Here is an 18,808-nt window from a genome sequence, read left to right as displayed (position 1 = left end):
AAATATATATATATATATATATATTAAATTTAAAGAGATTTAAAAATAATTCCTGTTCAATCTCTATATTCAACTATGAGGCACATTGTTTGGGTCTTCTGTGCTAGTTTACCCTTTTTAGCAAAGAAGATCCATTAAAATGGATCTTCTTTTTAATGAGTAGCAGCAACTTCAGGTAGCTGGAGGAGTGCTTTAGGAAAAATAAAATAAAAAGCAGAAATCTTTGAATCTCACAGTGCATGTTATAGGAAAGAACTGTGTCTAAGAGGCATACAAAAATTAATGGTATCTTAGGTGAGTGATTTATTTATTTTTCCTTTGTTAGTAAGTGTCTTCTGTGTCAAATGGAAACTAACAAAACTATGGCACTAGGTATGAACATATAACATATCTATCTATATCTATATATCTCTCTATATATCTATCTCAATATATAAACACATTGTGTTAGGAAGGTAAATCTGATACAACTAGGCTAATATAATTTAATACAATGTATAAATATATATATATATATAATGTATAAATATATATTTATTTGTATAAGTGTGTAAATACATGTTTAGCAAAATTGTATTGGATTATCTCCCTAACACAATGTGTTGCTCTTATGTTCTTAGCAATAAAAGTAAGCTTCCTTCCCACCTCTATCTTGTTTTGGTCATGTGGGAAGCCAGAGCATTCCAGAGCCAAATGACAGGTTGTTAGCTGGGAATTATTCCTTGGCATGTTGCTGTTTCCTTGCAAGTGGGTATAAATCGTAGGTAACCAGTGGTATCCTTGGGTGCCTCTGGATTATTGGGAAAGAGGAGGTAGCCATGGGAAATAGAGGGTGGTACATCTGATTGTAGCAAAAATACAAAGAAGAATTTTAAATTTGGCTTTAAAAAAAATCTGGCACTTTTTAATACTTGCCAAGAAAATTTTAGCACTTGTAAAGTAAACCCTAGAGTGGCCACAAAGTATGTCTCCTTTTTAAACTGGAGGTCAGGCTTCTGATTGAGTGCCCTCCATTTGGAACAGCTTTGGGTCAGACCTAGGGTACTTGATCTTGCCATTGCCAGGTTGAACATTTTCTATGCTATTGACTGGACAGGTCTGCATGGGTGGTCATCCCATGTGCCTCTGTTGCCTGGAGAAAGAATCAGGACACCTGAGTCTGTTTTCACCCTGAGATACCAGATGATTTCTGCACTCTGTATTCTTCTTGAAGTAGGTTACTTCCAGTGAGCGAGCAGCCTTTCTCTGGGAGAGAGTGAGAAAGATAATAAGTTCACATTTCAAAAGTGCTCTGGAGTTATTGGCGATTCAAAGAGTGTTATTAAATTAGTGGGAGATAGGATACAGAGTGGTGATGCTGTATACATAAGAACTTCCCAGGGTGAATCATGCACATGTGTACAGGAAATGCATCCTTGATTTCACATAGATTAAGAGTTCAATCTTACACCTTCCCTGGGTCCTAATGGAAATCAAATGTTCTTTAAAACTATTGGGTGCTTTTTTTGGGTCTGTATACATTGCTGTGTTGCAGGTATGAGGAATAAGAAAAGTTAGTATTTATAGAGCACCTACTATGTGTCAGGTGCTTTATAGAAATAATCACATTCTTTAAATAATCCTATAGTGTTGGTGTTTTAATCCTCATTTTTGTAGGTAAAAACTGATTTCAGAAAGGTTCAGATAACTTGCTCAGGGTCATACATTTTCAGTTACACATTTGGACTTAGATCTTTCCTAATTATAAAGTCCTGCTTACTTACAACCTATTCTGAGAGAAAACTTGATAACATTCTTTTTAAGAGGCAGTATGTTCTGGGCAGTATGTTCTCTTTTAGGCTCCTCATTATCATTAGGGTTAGGAAGAAAATATTCAGCTTATCTGTAAATATTTACCATAGAGATGTGCAGTAGAGGGAAAGGGGGAAAAAGCCCCACAGCTCACATAATTTCCACGGTGCATTTTCAAGTCCGAGATGGACAAAGAAAGGTGGCTTACTAAATTTACTAAACTTGCATGTAGCATTGGTCCTTTGGCCCCCCATTTCCAGATTAGGACTTCGGAGAATGAAGTGAGGGCTCCACCCATGCTTGAGAATTTTCCAGGGAGGGGACATTCAGAGACACAAGTCTAGGCCTTGAGGCCACTTGATGCAGCAGGAATGTTTGTAGAAAAATAAACACGCACATGGAATGAATCAACATCTACGTGGTGGACCCGGAGTTGACCTCAGATTCAACGGAGATTTTTTTTTTTAATAATAAAGCACCTATTTCTGGATTTATGAAGGCTTCACTTAGGGGATCCTTGTGGTTTTTCTACCTTCGTCCATACTCTTGTGTGATGGGTGGGTTGATGGAAGAACTTTGAAATTTCATGCTGGCTGCAGAGTCTCCACAGGATTTTGGGTGCTAGGTGGACAAACAGTGACTTAGTTTTGAATGAGATGGGACCCTAATGACTTGTCCTGGACTCATAGGGCTTTGCCTGGCATGTTCTGCCTCTGGTATGGCGTAGGCAGTGAGCAGTGAACAAAGATGAAGCAAATCTCCAGTTGCCCTTAGATGCCTTTCTTTGTAAGAAAATAGTATTTTCAATGCTTTTATAGGCCAACCAATTCTGGAGAGATAATATTTGAATTTCCAAAAACTGGTACAAGATACACACAAGTCTCTTCCTACACAAGCTAGTCACAATATTTGTGAATCTTCCCCAAATTCCTATTCCAACAGAGACTAAGTGTAATTCATCTCATTTAGTAATTGGTACTTGGTTCTTGCCTTAATTTCTCAGGTAGATTTATTTATGCCATAGGTTTCTTTTTTTCTTTTCTTTTCTTTCTTCTTTTTTTTTTAACCATAATCTTACTGTATAGAGAAGTTCTGTTTTTCCCATTTGGTAGGTGAGATCTCCAAGTCAAAAGATTTACACTTATTATTTTATTTTATTTTTTTTTTAGAGAGAGTGAGAGAGAGGGAGAGAGAGAGAGAGAGAATTTTCAATATTTATTTTTTAGTTTTCGGCGGACACAACATCTTTGTTTGTATGTGGTGCTGAGGATCGAACCCGGGCCGCACGCATGCCAGGCGAGCGTGCTACCGCTTGAGCCACATCCCCAGCCCCTGTTTTTTTTTTTTTAAATCGTAAATTATCTTTGTCCCTGAACCACACCACCTCACTTTTATGATGTTGATTATAGTAATATTCCTCACTCGAGGCTGGTAACACGCCCTGGGTTTGAATTCAGACTTACTGCTTACTAATTTGTCCTCAAAATTATTTAACTTTCCTAAGCCTTGCTTTACTTATCCTTAAATGGAGATAATAATAAAGAGCTTTCAGGACTTTTTCAAGGATTAGAAATAATTCCTGTAAAATCCTTTTTCACTGCCACAGGGTCTCAACCAACGGTATTATCATTATCTCTCAGGCTACCAAGTTCTGTACAAATGTTCATTGCTGCTGACGCTGTTATTACTTCAGTGGTTGTTAAAACTGTGGTTACTGTTAACCTGGTTACAGAAAATTTTCCACTTGACACCCCCATAACCAAGTGGGCCAGAACAGTCCCTGCGGCCAGTTATATTATTTTCCAATCCCTCTCACGCATACTTACCATGCCTGAGCTCGGGGTTGGGTCAGTTTCTAACTCTGAAGCATTATTTTCAGGCATTACGCTGGCCTCTTCATCGCGGCATCTTCTTAGAATGGTTATCAGGACCCCGAATTATTTTTATTGCTGAAGTACTCCTCTCTGCCTTGGCATCCTTTCTTTCCTGAGAGGTCACCTGGGCATAGAAGTTTTAAAAGGGAAACTATAGACTGATAACACAGAAAGGGGCTCCCCTTTTCCCAGGCGTCATTTCCTGAGCCAGGCTGCCCTCCTCAAAGTGAAGGTCCAGGTTGGTGAATTGTTTGGCATCTTCCATAAGATACAAAAAATATGGAGAAAAGCCCATTGTCTTTTTTTGCCCTGTCTCCTGCCCATCCCCTACATGCGTGTTAGACTATCTCCACTCTGGCTGACTTTTCCTAAAGTGCTGTGCAACTAAAGAAATCTGTAGGAACCGTGTACTTCTGGGGTTTGCCAGTTGCTGATTGCAGTGGTTGATTTACAGCCAGAATCTGGCACCTAGAAAAGGGGATCGTGTGTCTTTAAACAGCTGTGCGCCAGTGTGTGTAAATGTGCTTGCTAATCCAGTGACTAATTCAGTATATTATAAAGAACCAATGAGCCAGCTGCCAAGGCAGGGCTGGATCCCAACTGGAGTGGTGTGTAAGGCCCAGAGAATTATTTCTTGATTTCTGACACACACACACACACACACACATACTGACACCTACACACACGCATACACACACACAGGCACACTTCCCTGAATTTCATCTTGTCTATTCCCTGAACCAGAGTCAGCACTTGCCTTTTCTGGTTCCTGCCCCTCCTGCTCCTCCTCCCTCCTCCTCCCTGTGTTTACTCATCTGCGGGTGGGGCCCTGCTCAATCTTAGTCAGGGCCAGGGAACCAATCAGAGCTGCTTCAGGGCATTCCAGGGGACCGAACTCACAGATCCCTCTCGGAAAAGAATTTCCCAAAAAGATCCCTTGCTGTCACAGTATTGTGACTACACCTTCGTCAGTTCCCGTCCAGGGATCCTGTGCCCATGTTTGTTTGCTTGAAGTTCACCTTCTGTCTGCCCCTCCTCTGTCACCTCACTGGGGTTGGGAGAGAAACCTCCAGCCAGGGAGCAAGAACCAGAGTCTGAAGAATACTTCTTTCCCCAGTGAGCCTTATAAAAATGCAAGTGTTGCTTTGGAAGGAGGCTGGAGAGGCCTTTGCTGGAATCATTTGTGGGCAAGGTTTTTGTTTGTCTCTGTTAGTCTGTGGCCTTTCCTCTGAGTCTTCAACATAAGTGGTCCCAGAAGCTGCCCACACCAGGTGTCTGCCTCTGGAAGTGGACCTTGCCCAGCTGCTCCCACAGTGTCCCAGTGAGCATAGCCTAGCTCCTGTGTCAAACCCTTCCATGTGTCAGAGGTGGGTGTGGGCCATTTCATCCTCTCTCTGTCTGCCCCTCTCAGTAATGCCATCCACCCATTATTGGCACTGTCCTTGTCACCTTATTCCCTCCCACCCAAGACATCAGCAGGCTCTTTCTGGCTCTTTTCTCAGTATTTCTGGAACCCAGCCCCTGCCCTAGTCTCCATTGCAAAACATCTCACATTAGCCATCATTGGAGTGTTGTGAGCACGTATCTATCGTTTGTGTAATTAGGTGCCATTTGTTTTGCTCACTAGAAGGGAAACTCCAAATGTAGGATCCATGGCCATCAGTCACCACACAGATCCCATTGCATTACTTGGTGGGTCAGTAGATCCTTCTCTTTTAAGATTTATTGTTATTTAAATTGAGATAAAATTCACATGACAAAATACACCATTTAAAAAATGTAGGTTTCAGTGGTTTTAGTACATTTAGAGTTGTGCACCATGTTGCCCACAACTAATTTTGGCATCTTTTAATCACCCTAAAAGTAGCCCCATGCCCACTCTCAATCCATATGTCTTTGTGAGTTAAAAAATTACTGTTGGGCTGGGGTTGTGGCTCAGAGAAAAACCGCTTGCCTAGCATGCATGAGGCACTGGGTTCGATCTTCAGCGCCACATAAAAACTGAAATAAAGGTATTGTGTCCACCTACAACTAAAGAATAAATGTAAAAAAAAATTACTGTCTAACTGGGAATGAGGACGTGGACCCCTGTTCACAATGAGAGCTTGGAGCACACACCTGGGTGAGCCCTGCACCTTCCCATCTCCAAGGACCTTGTCAGTTCCTTCTCCATCCTCACTCAAGCTCAGGCTGCAATGAGCTGTCTTCCTTGGTTGGACTCCATGGTGGAGTGAGCCAGTGTATGTCTGGGCTGGGTGGAGATAATGAGCGCTTTTACCAGCTGCGTGCAGACAGTTCAGTACGGGGAGCTTGGGCTGTGGTGGCTGCAATTTCCTAATGGCTTCCTGATGAGGCAGAGCCATTTATTAGCAGCGGATGAGGGCTTTGCATCCTAGTCTCTCCCTTTCCCACCTGACCCAGGCAGATGGAGAGTGGCTTCGGCTGCCTGCCTCTTGCATTGATCCCTTTTCCTCTGCTCTCCACCTATTGGTCTGTCTTGCCCATTGATCTGGAGATTGGGTTTGCCTGGCGACCCTGTCAGCCTCTCTTGGGTTTGTTGCTGGAAGAGGCATCGAGGCTGTCTGCTCTGGGCCTGTGTGGGCGAGACTTTGGGGCAGCAGTGGGATTGCCAGGATGCTGCAGTCTGTGTGTTTGGGGCCATTAGGAGAGACCCATTGTGAAAAGGAGAGGGAGAAACCTGTGTGGGATAAAAGAAATCAAGGCTAGGTATGTCTTTCCTTGAAGCCTTAGGTCTCTGCTATCTGTATATATTTGCATTTAGAAGTCGAGCGGTATTTTTGTGTTGCTTCAGGACTTCATGCTTTTTTGGGCTAGACAGTTTTATCATAGACACAGAGGCTCAATTCATAGGCCTGTGCCCTTGATTTTATGTCTTGGCTTTGCCAGTAGGGTTTGTTGTATCCCTCTTGGTTACCCTGTTTGGCACACCAGTGGGGCTGGGATGGCAGTATTAGCCACCAAATGACATGACTCATTGTTTTCCTTTCAGTGAGTTTTAGATAAAAGTTACTGAAATCACCTGTTCATTTTCACTTTTTTCTGGATTGATAGGAATAGCAGCCTCACATTTCAGAGCTGGTATGCAATTGAAGTTGGGCATCACAGATTACTTGTTTTATGATTCTCTCTATACAACAGGAAATCTCTGTTCGAAGGAAAGTCTTCTACTGTAGAGTCTGTGACTGTTCTTACTCAAAACTTATAACCTGTATTGGAAGCAGATAGCTTCGTGGGTCCATTGAATCCTATCATATTTGTTGGATCTTTGGATGGGCTGTCCCTCTATGGTTCTTAAGAGCTAGGCAGGAATAGTGTATTATATCAAGAATGATGAACCAGGGCTTGCTTATCATGAAGACCTGGAGGACACTCTCTCTCCCAATCCATGGCAGTAAGTAAACAGCAATGGGGTAGAAGAAAAAAAAAATGACAGGGAGTCATAGGGTCTAGAATTAGTAACCATGTGACCTAAGGCTATTGGTGTCAACTCTCTGAGATTCATTACCCCATCAGTAAAAGAAAAAGTTTGAAGTAGATGATATCTAAGTTTCCTTCTGAGTTCCAGGAATAGCGTAGGACCCTTGACCAATGACAGAGTTCAGCTTTTCCTTCTTTTTCGGCAGCTTCCTTTTCATTCATCTTATAATAGTGTCTGGTTGCCAGTAGGGAGAACCTCCCTCTGAGGAGTTGTTAAAGTTTTATAGCAAATTCTGAAAATTCTTATTTTCTGCTTTTTTGGCTACAGATAAGGGTTTATGCATCACATAGCCAGAGTGAGGAGGACAGAGCAGCAGAAATAAGAAATGTGTGAACATTTAAGTAGAATGCATGGGTTGGTAGTTACTGCTCCAAGTTATAAAAAAAAAAAGGCCAAAGCTGAAGAGAATAGAGGCCAAAATTATAGATAAGTAGGTCTGCACAAATCACGGAGTAGCTTCAGATGACAGGGTTAGTGGTTTGGGGAGAGTAACCATTCTCCCTTCAAAGTTGGTCTCTTTGGGTCCTAAGTACCTTGTTAGTAGCTCTGGAAACTTCAGCTAGGGCTCTAAAATTAATATGTAAGTGTCTCAAATAATAGGATTTTTGGCTCATTAGGGACATATATTTGGGTTTACAGAACTGAGTGGGGGGCCTTTATCTCATAAGTTTTGGAATACATAAAGCCTGAGACTGTAAGCTCCAGGTGTCCTGGGTTGGGGCCATGCCATTTGTTTGTGTTCTGCTTTCATGCAGGCATTTTTGAAGACTGTGATAGGTGAAGAGGGGAGCTGTCTCCTGTGCTTGCCAAACATGCTATGGTTGGGAATTTTTGCATCTTCTCTGATGTCAGCCTTGCTTCAGGCTAGAAATGTCTCTCTCTTTGCCTTTTCTCCATTCCAACCATGTGGCTCCCATGTGGCTGTCTTATATTACGCTGGGGTGAGTCAGCAGGGCCCTTGGAAAGAAAGGAATATTTAGCCTGTAGGGAGTTAAGGGTGGAGAGAAGTAGAGGAAGCAGTATTTGAATGAAATACTGAATGAGGTCACGTGGCCCTTGCAGCCGCTTGGATCTTTCCTGTGTGGTGTATTTCAGATGGTCAGTGCTTCATCTGGGTTTCTGTCACTACCATCTGCATAGAATGAAAGATGTACTGGAATGTTTGTTTGCTGTCACCTCATGCATATTATCTCTTTTATCTCAGAAGTTCAACTTTATTAGGGTGCCTTCCACATGGTCTGAACCCTGAGCTGCTTGACTCATGGACTTGTGAAGATAATGAAGAGAGTGTGGGGTTGGGGAAGGAACCTAGTTCTTTCCATGTAACTAGTGTCAGCCGATGACCCCAGAAATGTCTAGCCCTTGCCTCTCTGTGTTTAAGCTTTTAAATTATAGAGCATTAAATGCTTGCCACTAGTTCCCCCTCAATATGGAAACAATACCTGGCATATTCGCCATGAAATATCTCAAGCTATTTAAATGAAAAGGAGGAAAATAATCTTATTTAGGACTCCTTTCTACCCACTCAAATATTGGTTTCTAGAATTTCACCTTTGGCTCTAACATGATTTTGGAGTGATAATCAATTTTAATTCTTCCCAACAGTGTTATTTATATTCTTAATCCTCCTGCAGGTTTACTCAAAAGGGCCACCAGTGATCAGACTGGCCTGCAACAGACACCAAACTGAAAATGCATAGCATCTGGGCCCTGGAGGATGGCACAGGGAAAGAGGCACAGGACTGAGTCCCTGTGGACTCAGTCCTTGTCCCTAAGGAACAAGAAAGGAAGTCAGTGACAGGAAGGCAGAGGCATGGGTGGAAAACCAAAGCCACTTTGCAGGAGAATCAGTATTAAGTCCCGAATTTCTTGCTTTTGGCAGATCCCAGATTTGCACTTAGAATTCTTATGGCTGTAATGTGGACTGGTCCAGCGGATGTGGTTGCCGACTGTTTGTTGTGCCTTAATGCCATGAGCTTTGGTGACACTCAGAATAAAGGAGGTGACTGCCCGCAGGGTCTCATTCCTATGCCTCTTTCTCTGTGCATCCTCTAGGGCCCAGATGCTATGCATTTTCAGTTTGGTGTCTATTGCAGGCTAATCTGATCACTGGTGGCCCTTTTGAGTAAACCTGCAGGTGGATTAAGAATATAAATAACACAGTTGGGAAGGATTAAAATTGATTATCACTCCAAAATCATGTTAGAGCCAAAGGTGAAATTCCAGAAACTACAGAAACCATCTACAAGGGCTGAAGGTGAGGGAAAGAAGAGATTTCCATTGAGATTCCTTGCACACATCTCTGAATATCAGCTCTTGGCCTCTTTATTCAGCTCCAGAGAAGTAAGGAGGGAACTTTCCCATGGAAAAACTCTTTTATGGTGTCCCTAAACATGTGTAATTAACAGACTGATAAGACTGTTGGCTCAGGAACCATAGAGCTGACCTCCATCGATCCGTTGGTTTGTCCTTGGCATCTCCGCCTTCCTGTGACCTCTGTAGAGAGAGGCCTTAATTGCTTTGGGCTGGGCAGAGCAGCAGCTGCCTTTCTGAACCAACCCTTCTCGGCAGGGCTGTGCTACAGAAGTGGGCAAGCAAACTTCTTCTCTCGGCTAAAGAGATCCTTTGGGCTAAGCAGGAGCTGTGTGAGCAAAAAAGAAGCCCATTCCTAAGCAGGCAAAATTCTTGGTGACCTCATCTTCCTCCTAGCTCTGGTCCAGTTGGAGCTATGCATACAGGGCAGACTTCCAGTTCCTCCTGTCTGGGACTCACTGTGGCAGATATAAATAGACCAACACTTTGTCTGTAGCCATTGTTCTCTTAACTGCCCATTGTTTCTGGAAGCAAAGCTTTGCTGTGCAGCAGCATGCTTTCTCTCTCTCTCTCTCTCTCTCCCTCTCTCCTATCTCTCCACTCTTTCCCCCTTTTTTTCTGTGCCTTTCTCTATTGTGCAAAAGTCTGAATCTCAGCTCAGCCATTCCCATCCTGTCTTTGCATTTGTCTGGTGCTAGGGAGAAACTGAAGGGGGGAACTGACTTCATATTGTAGAGCCGCTGGAATATCGTGGCCTCATCTTTTGATTTCAGTAATGCTTTTGTCTCAGTTTTTCCATGATATATTTGTGGTCGAGATGAAGATATGTGGCTCTGATGATAGTAAAGTCAGGAGGATTTGTAACTCACTGAGCAACTATACCCAAAGGGTCTTGATTAATGTGTCAGTGTCAAAGTAATGCACAGTCTCTCGTGTTATGTTATGGGGGCTCAGCACTTGGTCATTGCCTTTTCAACAACATCAGGGGCTTAGAATAGAGAAAGACGCAGAACACATACTTAGTAAGCTGCAGCTGGTGCAAAGCTGAGATGGGTAGATGATAGGATGAGGATGGATTCATGATATAAAAAAGTGTCTACACATGGGCAAAACAAACAAGGTGAAGTTTAATGTGGAGAAATGTAAAACTTTACTTTGAGGTTAATAAAATTCAGTCAATAGGTGCAGAACAGGCTCCATATCAGTTTATATGGGGGGGGGGTAGCAGTGTACTTTGAGTGACTGTTAATGTTGTCCTAGACTTCACTGACCAACGCTTGCAGGATACAGTGATCAACTTGGTCTCATTTTGATCTGGAGAAGTATGTTTGTCTGTAGACGCTTATGAAGATCTTTAGGGACATAGAAATGCTTCTAGGTGGGGGTGGGTGGCCAAAAACCATGTCATCATGAGTAGTTTGAGGAATCTGGGAGTTTTAAAACCTGGACAGAAGATATGACAAAGGAGAGCAGTTGAAAACTTTTAGATAAGAAAGATTAAATTTGCACACTGTGTCTTCAGCCAACAGAACTAGGGTTGATGGATGGAACTCTTAAGAAGGCAGATTTAACTTAATGTGTAGGATCACTTTTTAATCATTATTGTGGCTTATGAATGAAATGGAATGGCTCAGAGAGGGGAGCAGCTGGTGTCTGAGGTGAGGTGACTTCTGGGGACAGATGGTGGGTTTCCCTAGGTTCTGCCATTCCCTGGATCACCTCTCATTCCTTTGTCGATTGGGCAGTGTGGGCTGCTTGTGTAGTGCTTTGCTTCCACACCAGTGCCTGGCATAGTGAGAATCTTTGTCTCCTACACTGGGAAAATGGAATGAAATATTTTTATGTTTCATCGTGGTTTCCCTGGGTTGAAAACAGACAGTCGTGCTGTGTGAATGTGTATGGGTGTGCATTTTCCTTTTCTGTCCAGATTTATTTATTAAAAGAAAAACACATCTGCATAAAAAAGCCTTAGAACTAGGAAGAATGTCCACTTTGTTTTTCTTTCTGTAGCACCAAGACATGTGGGGTTTCAGCTTCCTTTGAGGGGTTTTTGAAGACTGGCTTTCATCTCAAACAAGGCTTTTTCCCATTGGAAAGACAGCCCTTTTTTGGTTTAAAAATGTATTTATATAATGTATAAATAAATAAGAAAGTGGGGAGAGAATTTCCTTTCAAAACTTATGGAAAAGTGTTGTTTTCTGAACTTGATCAACTGAGAGTAAGTGGCTGCCTCCTCCCAGCCTGTCCCTATCCTGCTTTCTCTTTTTAATCTGGTTAAAATTTTTCTAATATTCCCTTCTTCTGCTCTCTGCTTTCCTTCCCTCTGTGCCTCCTTCTCTGCCAGCTCTTACCCTCTTTCTCTTCCCAGGTCCTGCTTCCTCCCTGGCTGCCCATGTCCCCCTCCTCCTCCTCCTGTGGCCATGGCCCATCTGTCCCCAGCTCCTGTCTCCTTTCTCTTAAGTCTCTCTTCCTTCTGTCCTTCCCAGGCTAGCTCTGAGCCACTGGAGCACCCTCTGGAAAGAGGCCGGTCTCTGTGTTTGTTTCCTGCGTGGGAGGGAGAGGCAGGCCTTGAGAAAACAGTTCAAAAGTGCAGAAAAACTTTACCTCTTCCAGCCTAAATAAATGGGCTCTACTCCATTTGTTTGCCCAGATTTTTCCTTTGCCCATAAAGAAAACTCCTGATCCTCCACCTTGACCAGTCCAGCCTTCCTGGTGATTTTCAGGACCCCTCCTGGCCATGTCCACTTTGTCCCCCGACTAAGTGCCAAGTAGGCCCTGGGCCGGGGCTTGGTGCAGGCCAGTGCTGGTAAGATGTGCAGCGGTGCCTGTAACTCTGGGTTGTACTGCTGTCTGCAGAAAGTCTCAGTGATGGAGGCTCTTCTCATCTGCAGAAAGCACTGAGTCTCAGTTTCCTTGCCTGTGGAGAAGAGGTTTCACTTGGTTGTTTTGAGGGTCATACTAAAGGATTGGACAAAATGCTTTTTAAATGAAGAATTCTGTCCAAATAGCCATAGTGATAAATATAGGAAGGAATAAGTGAAATTAAAATCAATTGGTTATTCCAAATTAACTGGCATCTTTAGCATCTTAGAGGTGGAAGCCTCAAAGACTGCTAGGAGAAGCTGGGATAATAGGAAGATGTGGGACATCAAATGTTTTCCATTTTCTCAGGTGGGATTATCCATGTCAATACCAAAAGCCTGACTCAGTTGTGAGTATTTTAGTTGAGGGCAAGGTAAGCGTTTCCCTTGTTCAGAATAGGGCTGGGAGTGTAGCTCAGTGGTAGAGTGTTTGCCCAGCATATTACAGGCCCTGAGTTCCATCCCTAGCATGTGTGTGGGCACGTGTGTGAGCGTGCACACACCCAAGTGCATCATGGGATGAACCCGTTGGATGCAGTATGGCTGGCTGTAGAGCTGCAGGAAAGGGTCATGCTCCCTCTTCCTCCTTAGTGATGTGGTGGCTGGGACTTTGTGTTTTTTAAGACAAAGAAATCATACTGCTCTGGGACATTTTGGACTTATAAAAATAAGTTATTTGGTGCGAGTCAAGTGTAATCATGTATATAGGAAATGATTTGAAACATGTGAAGCACTTTGTACATGGTTTGAAGTGATCATTCAAAACTTTAAGTTATTCTTCAAATCTCTCTTTCTCTTTTCCTTCCTTCTTTTATTTCTTCCTATCTTTTTTCTGCCCCCAGTACTGGGGTTTTTAATCAGAGTGGCATTAATTTAAAGGCCCATAAATGACTATGGTAAAATGTAACTTGAGTTTTGGCAAATTCCAAATGTAGAGAAAAGAGTTTTGAATACAAAATTATACTTTGATTTTGTGCCATATTGATGGGAAGTTTTTTTAAAAAAACAGAGGCCAATTGGATTCATGTAGCTGTGAAGTGTAGTCATGGCAAACATATTTCAGATAATTGCCACAAAAGGATGAGGAAGAGGTATGAAATTAATCTGTTAAAAAAAAAGAGCCAGTTTTAGGTGTTTTCAATTTCCACTTCTGTCTCAGAATCTGATTTTCCTTCTTTTTTGCTCATTTTCTCAGTTGTTTGTATCTGGAGAAATGGTCACATCCCTTCTCCTTGTTGTCTCTCTAAGCATTAGGTAGTACAATCATGTATTTTTTCAGTTATGTTTTATAAGATGCCACCAATAATTTATTGAGCATCTACTATGTATCAGGTGTTGGCATTTTCAAATGCCTTTCATGTAATCCTCATTGCAAGGCAGGTAGAGCATGGTACAGAATGAAAGCAAGCTCCATCTCAGGAGCTTTGAGACTGTTTCATGTGCCTTCATTTGCCAAAACTGCTGGAGATAACACATATCTAGAAGTTTTTCTAGCAGGGCACCTTCATTCAAATATCTCCTCTCTTTCTGGCTGTTTGCCCAATGTTTTGGGTGGGAGATTTGAACTACTCTAAGGAACACAGAGAGAAAATTTAAATGCAGGACCCAGGGGGTGGTTCTGCTTGCTGGCTTGGATCCTGGAACGGAAGAGCCTTTCTGGGCTTCCCTGAACACCTGGAGTTGATTTGGGCCGTGCTCTGCCTTCCAATACATTTGCTGAGGTGAGGATGGTGGAGGGGCTAGGAAAGAAATAAATCCAGTGATTAAAAATAGCTTTTGCATGTCAGGTGCCTGAACGAATTTGGGAACATGCCTGCAATCCCTTTTGTCTGGCAGGTCTGAACTCCGGCGCTGCCGAATTACAACTGCTTTCATTTGTTTTTCCTGCTTCCCTACCATGTAATGGTCAAGGGCTCATTGGAACCATGTGTGTGCCTGGTGAGTCACCAAATCCTCAGGACTTCAGTGGTAATAATGTGTTAAAACTCCTTTTGGGGGATGGGGCAGGGGGTGGATGAAGGGAGAGAGGGAGAAGTCTGAGGTCACTTCCTACAGATGTTCAACGTGTCTGGCTGTCTCTGCAGGCTTCTTTCTCAGGCCCTGCTGCAGGACCCAGGGCTGGCTTCTTGGTGCCATTTGGAGCATGCTTTGTTTTGTAGCAGACCATCTCTTTTGTCCTAGGGCAGCTTCCCTCTGCGAAGAGGCGTCTACCTCAGAGTTGGCACGTTGTACCCAAACAGTGTGCATTCGCTAGTGGCTGTGTGCATTGGCAGAACAATTGAGATGCTGTAATTTGAGACTGGCTCCCATTTTGGGGCAGTCTCAAATTGGGGATTTTATGTGCAGCTTCTTTCTCCTTTCCTTGGAGTGGTTTCTAATGGCCAATGTTTTGGAGGGGATTGGGTATGAGAGAAAGGCAACCAACCAGGTGTAGATTTCCCTAAGTGATGAGAGCCCATTACAGGTATTGTAGTGTCCCATTGTTGGGTGACAGTGATTGACTGTTTGGTTGGATGGGTAGCACTGAGCCATTTCTTGCTTAGTTCTTGCTGAGACAACATTTCTGCTTGTCCCCCACCACTTTGTCACATCATTAGTTTTATGAAAACCGAGCCAGGGGCTGAGGAGGGACACTTCTCTTCCTTCTTTGCATTAACCTCAGCCAGAAGTGTTATGGATACTATTAGCTCCCTTGGATGAAGTCCTGCCTGCCAGGCTTCTAGTGCCTCTAGTGGAGGAGCAAAAAGACACTGGTTCCTGCTACTCTACTTCCCCTCCATCTTTTCATGAATGAGAGAGGGCAGTGAGAACATGAACATCTTTATTGGGTGCATCCTCTTGGAGGCCAATAGCAACTTCTCAAGGACAATCAACTCTAGAGCCATTGCTATCAGTCCCTGTGGCCACAGTCATTTCCCCACTTGGTCGAAAGGAGTAAGGGGATGTTGTCTCCTACACTGGGGCTTGTTTTAGGCAACTTCATCATGGCCCTGTGGTACTTTGAAGTTGTCCTTCTGGTAGTTGTCAGAATCTTCAGCTTTTTTTTTTTTTTTTTGGTATGTTCTAGTTAGGGTTGAAAGTTCATGAGAATATGGGCTGTTAGGAAGAATCTTCACTGAAGCCTTCTGCATGCAGGATGTAGGCGTCAAAGGGACCAGCTACCAAATTCATTAGAAATCATCCTTCTCTGATCCAGCTTTATCAGCTTCCAGATCATGATGCTGTGGCTTTAACAGAAGTTCTGTGATAGGTCAATAAATGAACTGTAAACCTCAATGTAAGAACTAGGGGAAGTAATTTGAAGCTGTTTTCTCTGTCCTTGAGTATATCATCCTCTTGCAAGCTTTCATATCATGATCCTCCTTTATCTCCAACAATCCATCTGAAAATAAATTATTAGTGAAATGACATATTGCTTGGGATTGGCTTTGTCATTCTTCACTGTGGTGTGTACATGTGTGTATGAGATGAAATTTTAACTGAAAAGGTTGGTAGATTCTGAATAGGGGTTCATGATACAGTTCCCTCTACTTTTATGTATGTCTTGAAATTGACAAAATGAATACTGTAAAACCTGATGAAGGATAGACACCACCTCTTAACTGACGTCGTCGTCTTCTTCGTTTGTCTCCTCCTCCTCCTCCTCCTTCTTCAATAGTGAGATGGAACTGTCCTCCTCCTCCTCCTCCTCCTCCTCCTCCTCCTTCTTCAATAGTGAGATGGAACTGAGGCAAGTGCTTTTCTGCTGAACTATATCTACAGTCCCTTAGCAGATCTCTTTTAGACATGAATTGAATAAGTGACTTAGTGAGAATACACCAATTGTAAAAGTGAGATCAGAACGCCCACTTTTTTTTTTTTTTGTGGTGCTGGGGATTGAACCCAAGGGCTTATGCATGCAAGGAAAGCACTCTACAAACTGAGCTATATCCCCAGCCCAGAACTCCCACATTTTGACCAGCAAGCCAAGTCAACCCCATGATGTCCCTCTCTTTTTTCCTTATCTTCAGAATCCTGTTTTTCCATTTGGAAATTGTTCTTTTCCCCCTACCCACATAAACCAGAAGAGTTCTTCCTTTTGTTTTAAGAAACATTTCATTAAGCCTCTATATAATTAATTAACCTTATATTATGTACACAGTGGCCCATTAGGGTGGCTCAGGAGAATGCTAACAGGGAATGAAGCCAGGTTGTCATTTAACCTGTCTGCATCATGTGGAAGGAAGGAAGCTTCACTATCCTTAGTCCCAGGAAAGGAGAAGAATACAGATGATTATGTAAATGGCTTTAATAATGTCTTTATGGGGCTAGCTATATGAAATGCAGGGTTTCTTGGAATAGTTTTTAATTTTGAATTAGTTCTTCAAATTTATCTGTTTTTAAACCAAGAAATAAAAGGTTTCATTGTTTCTCAGCTCTGATTTTTTTTTTTTTTTAATTTGTGGTCTGTTCCTATTTGCAGTGTAATAGAGCAGAAAGACCCCGGCCTTTAAGAGTTGGAAGACTGGCTTCTGGCCCTGGTTGGTCTCTCCCCACTGTGATTTAGGCCAAGCCTTTAATCTGGTGGAGTTTGTTTCCTCACCTGTAAAATGAGAATCTTGTATATACCTTTCTAGGCCCCTCAGAGGTAAAACATTATATGTGAAGGGTCCTGGTAAACTCTATAGTCCAGGTAAACTTTATAGTTCTCAGATGTAAGGCACATCATTCATCCTTGTGTTTGGTTCATGCTGCTCTGATTATGACAAAATCCAACTCACATGGCTAATCTCGTTTTAATCTACTAGAATTTGTCCCTGTATAGTGGTACACAAGGCTGGGACATATGCCGTGGTTTTCTTGTCCTTAGCTGTGTCCCTTACCACCTAACCCTAGGATCCCAGCTACTCTAGTCTTCTCTTTGTCATTTGTTAAGAACATAGAGAGAAAATTGGAGGCCAGTGAGGCAGTCTGTCTTGAACTTCTGGCTGAACAAAAAGCCAGTTCAAGTTTAAATTCTATGTAACATTGTCAACGTGAGCCACCCAATTCGGAGAACTCGAGAATGATATAAAAAGATGCATGAAACACCCTTGAAGGGTTCTTGGAAATGGAACGGCCATTCACTTTGAGTTGCATATGAGTGAATGGAAAGCCCTGTTTTACATTTCACTTGAAACATGTATGAGGTGGTTGGGAGTTGGGCCACAGTGAAAAATGAGCCCATGTTTCCCGCCTTGAAAATGCCATGATCTCAGTAGGCCCAGCAGATTCAAGGAGAGCGCCTGCTCACACCTGCCTCCACACTGCAGTCTTGGATAGTGATTCCTGTATTTATTTAGTACAACTTCCCTCTCGGACACCTAGGGTTATTAAAATAAATATAAACTCAGATTTAGGATCTTAAAAAATGACGAGTGGGCAAGAAATCTAATTATACCATTTGTGTTACCAATATCCAGTGCATGTGTTGACGAGTATCCACTGTACACTGTATTGGCCTAGTATTTCTTCAGGTTGGGTTCTCAGCATTTTGAGACAAATGTGTTATTTGAATTTAGCATATTGTAATTATTAACACAAAGTCCATTTCAGTATTTTTCCATAATTAGTTAACATCTATGGAGGTTCTGATTAAATGTCTAAGTGCTGTTCCTAAATCTAGAACTATTTGGTGTCTAATGTGAAAGTATTATAATAGGTAATGACAAAAATGTTTAAAGAATAATAGAGAGGTCTGCTTGGGGTAACTATCCTGTAATGAGTTCATCATCATTATTATTGATCTGAGTAATTAACAGAACTGCTATAGTTATGAGAAAGCTACATAGTATTTTATATGATGAATTTAATTCTTTCCTAATATCCACTTTTGAACACAATCATTCACCAACATTGAAGTATGGTACTCATACCACTGAAAAAAGACAATCCTGACCAACTGTTCACTTACATATAGTGTTTTTTTTTTTTTTTTTTTTTTAACCAGTATTCACACTTTTCCAATGTGGGCAGAGCTCTGATTTTTTTCTTCTGCATTTTTTGGGTCCAAGGGCATTGCTATGCTATCTACAAGAGCTTGAACTCTGAACTCGGTGTCATTTGGCCTTCATCCACGTGCAGGTATCTCATGTGTGCTGGGTGTTTTACAGTTGGTCTATGAGCACTTTTTCAGGAGATCCAGCCCTTGAATCCCACAGCCAGAGGGACAGCACCAGGTATCACTAATGGGGCCCCTGTGCCACTGTGGCTGACTTGCACATGGACTGGGCTTTTAAAGAGGGCAGTGAGGTGGACAGGCAAAAAAGTAACTCCAGCTGCTTCCTTCAGAATGAACAAGTGAGAACCCGGAAATGTCAGCTCCACAAACAGGAAGCAAAAACCTGAGTGGAGAATTGTCCACTCAGCACTCTTGCCCAGACCCTGTTGTCAGAGCGTGGAGTTAGAGGAAGTGGACTTAGGGAATCCTCTTAGGCTTTCTGCTGTCGTCC

The 18,808-nt window shown here is 42.5% G+C and overlaps 1 protein-coding gene across 4 annotated transcripts in view; it reads left to right on the top strand.

The window, feature by feature from the left end:
* Positions 1-18,808, top strand: part of Ets1 (ETS proto-oncogene 1, transcription factor) — a 130,724-nt gene that overhangs the window by 76,251 nt on the left and 35,665 nt on the right. For 2 of the 4 annotated variants that reach the window (XM_071616855.1, XM_071616857.1), the window contains one exon: positions 14,175-14,276. The exons of the other annotated variants lie outside the window; for them this stretch is intronic. In XM_071616855.1, coding sequence (XP_071472956.1) covers positions 14,175-14,276 — 102 coding nt within the window. The remainder of the gene's footprint in view (positions 1-14,174; positions 14,277-18,808) is intronic. 4 annotated transcript variants of the gene reach the window in all.

Source organism: Marmota flaviventris, chromosome 9 (genome assembly GCF_047511675.1).
Source record: "Marmota flaviventris isolate mMarFla1 chromosome 9, mMarFla1.hap1, whole genome shotgun sequence".
Lineage (NCBI taxonomy): Eukaryota > Metazoa > Chordata > Mammalia > Rodentia > Sciuridae > Marmota > Marmota flaviventris.
Note: the sequence above shows the minus strand (reverse complement) of the source record. Positions and strands in the feature narration are given on the sequence as shown.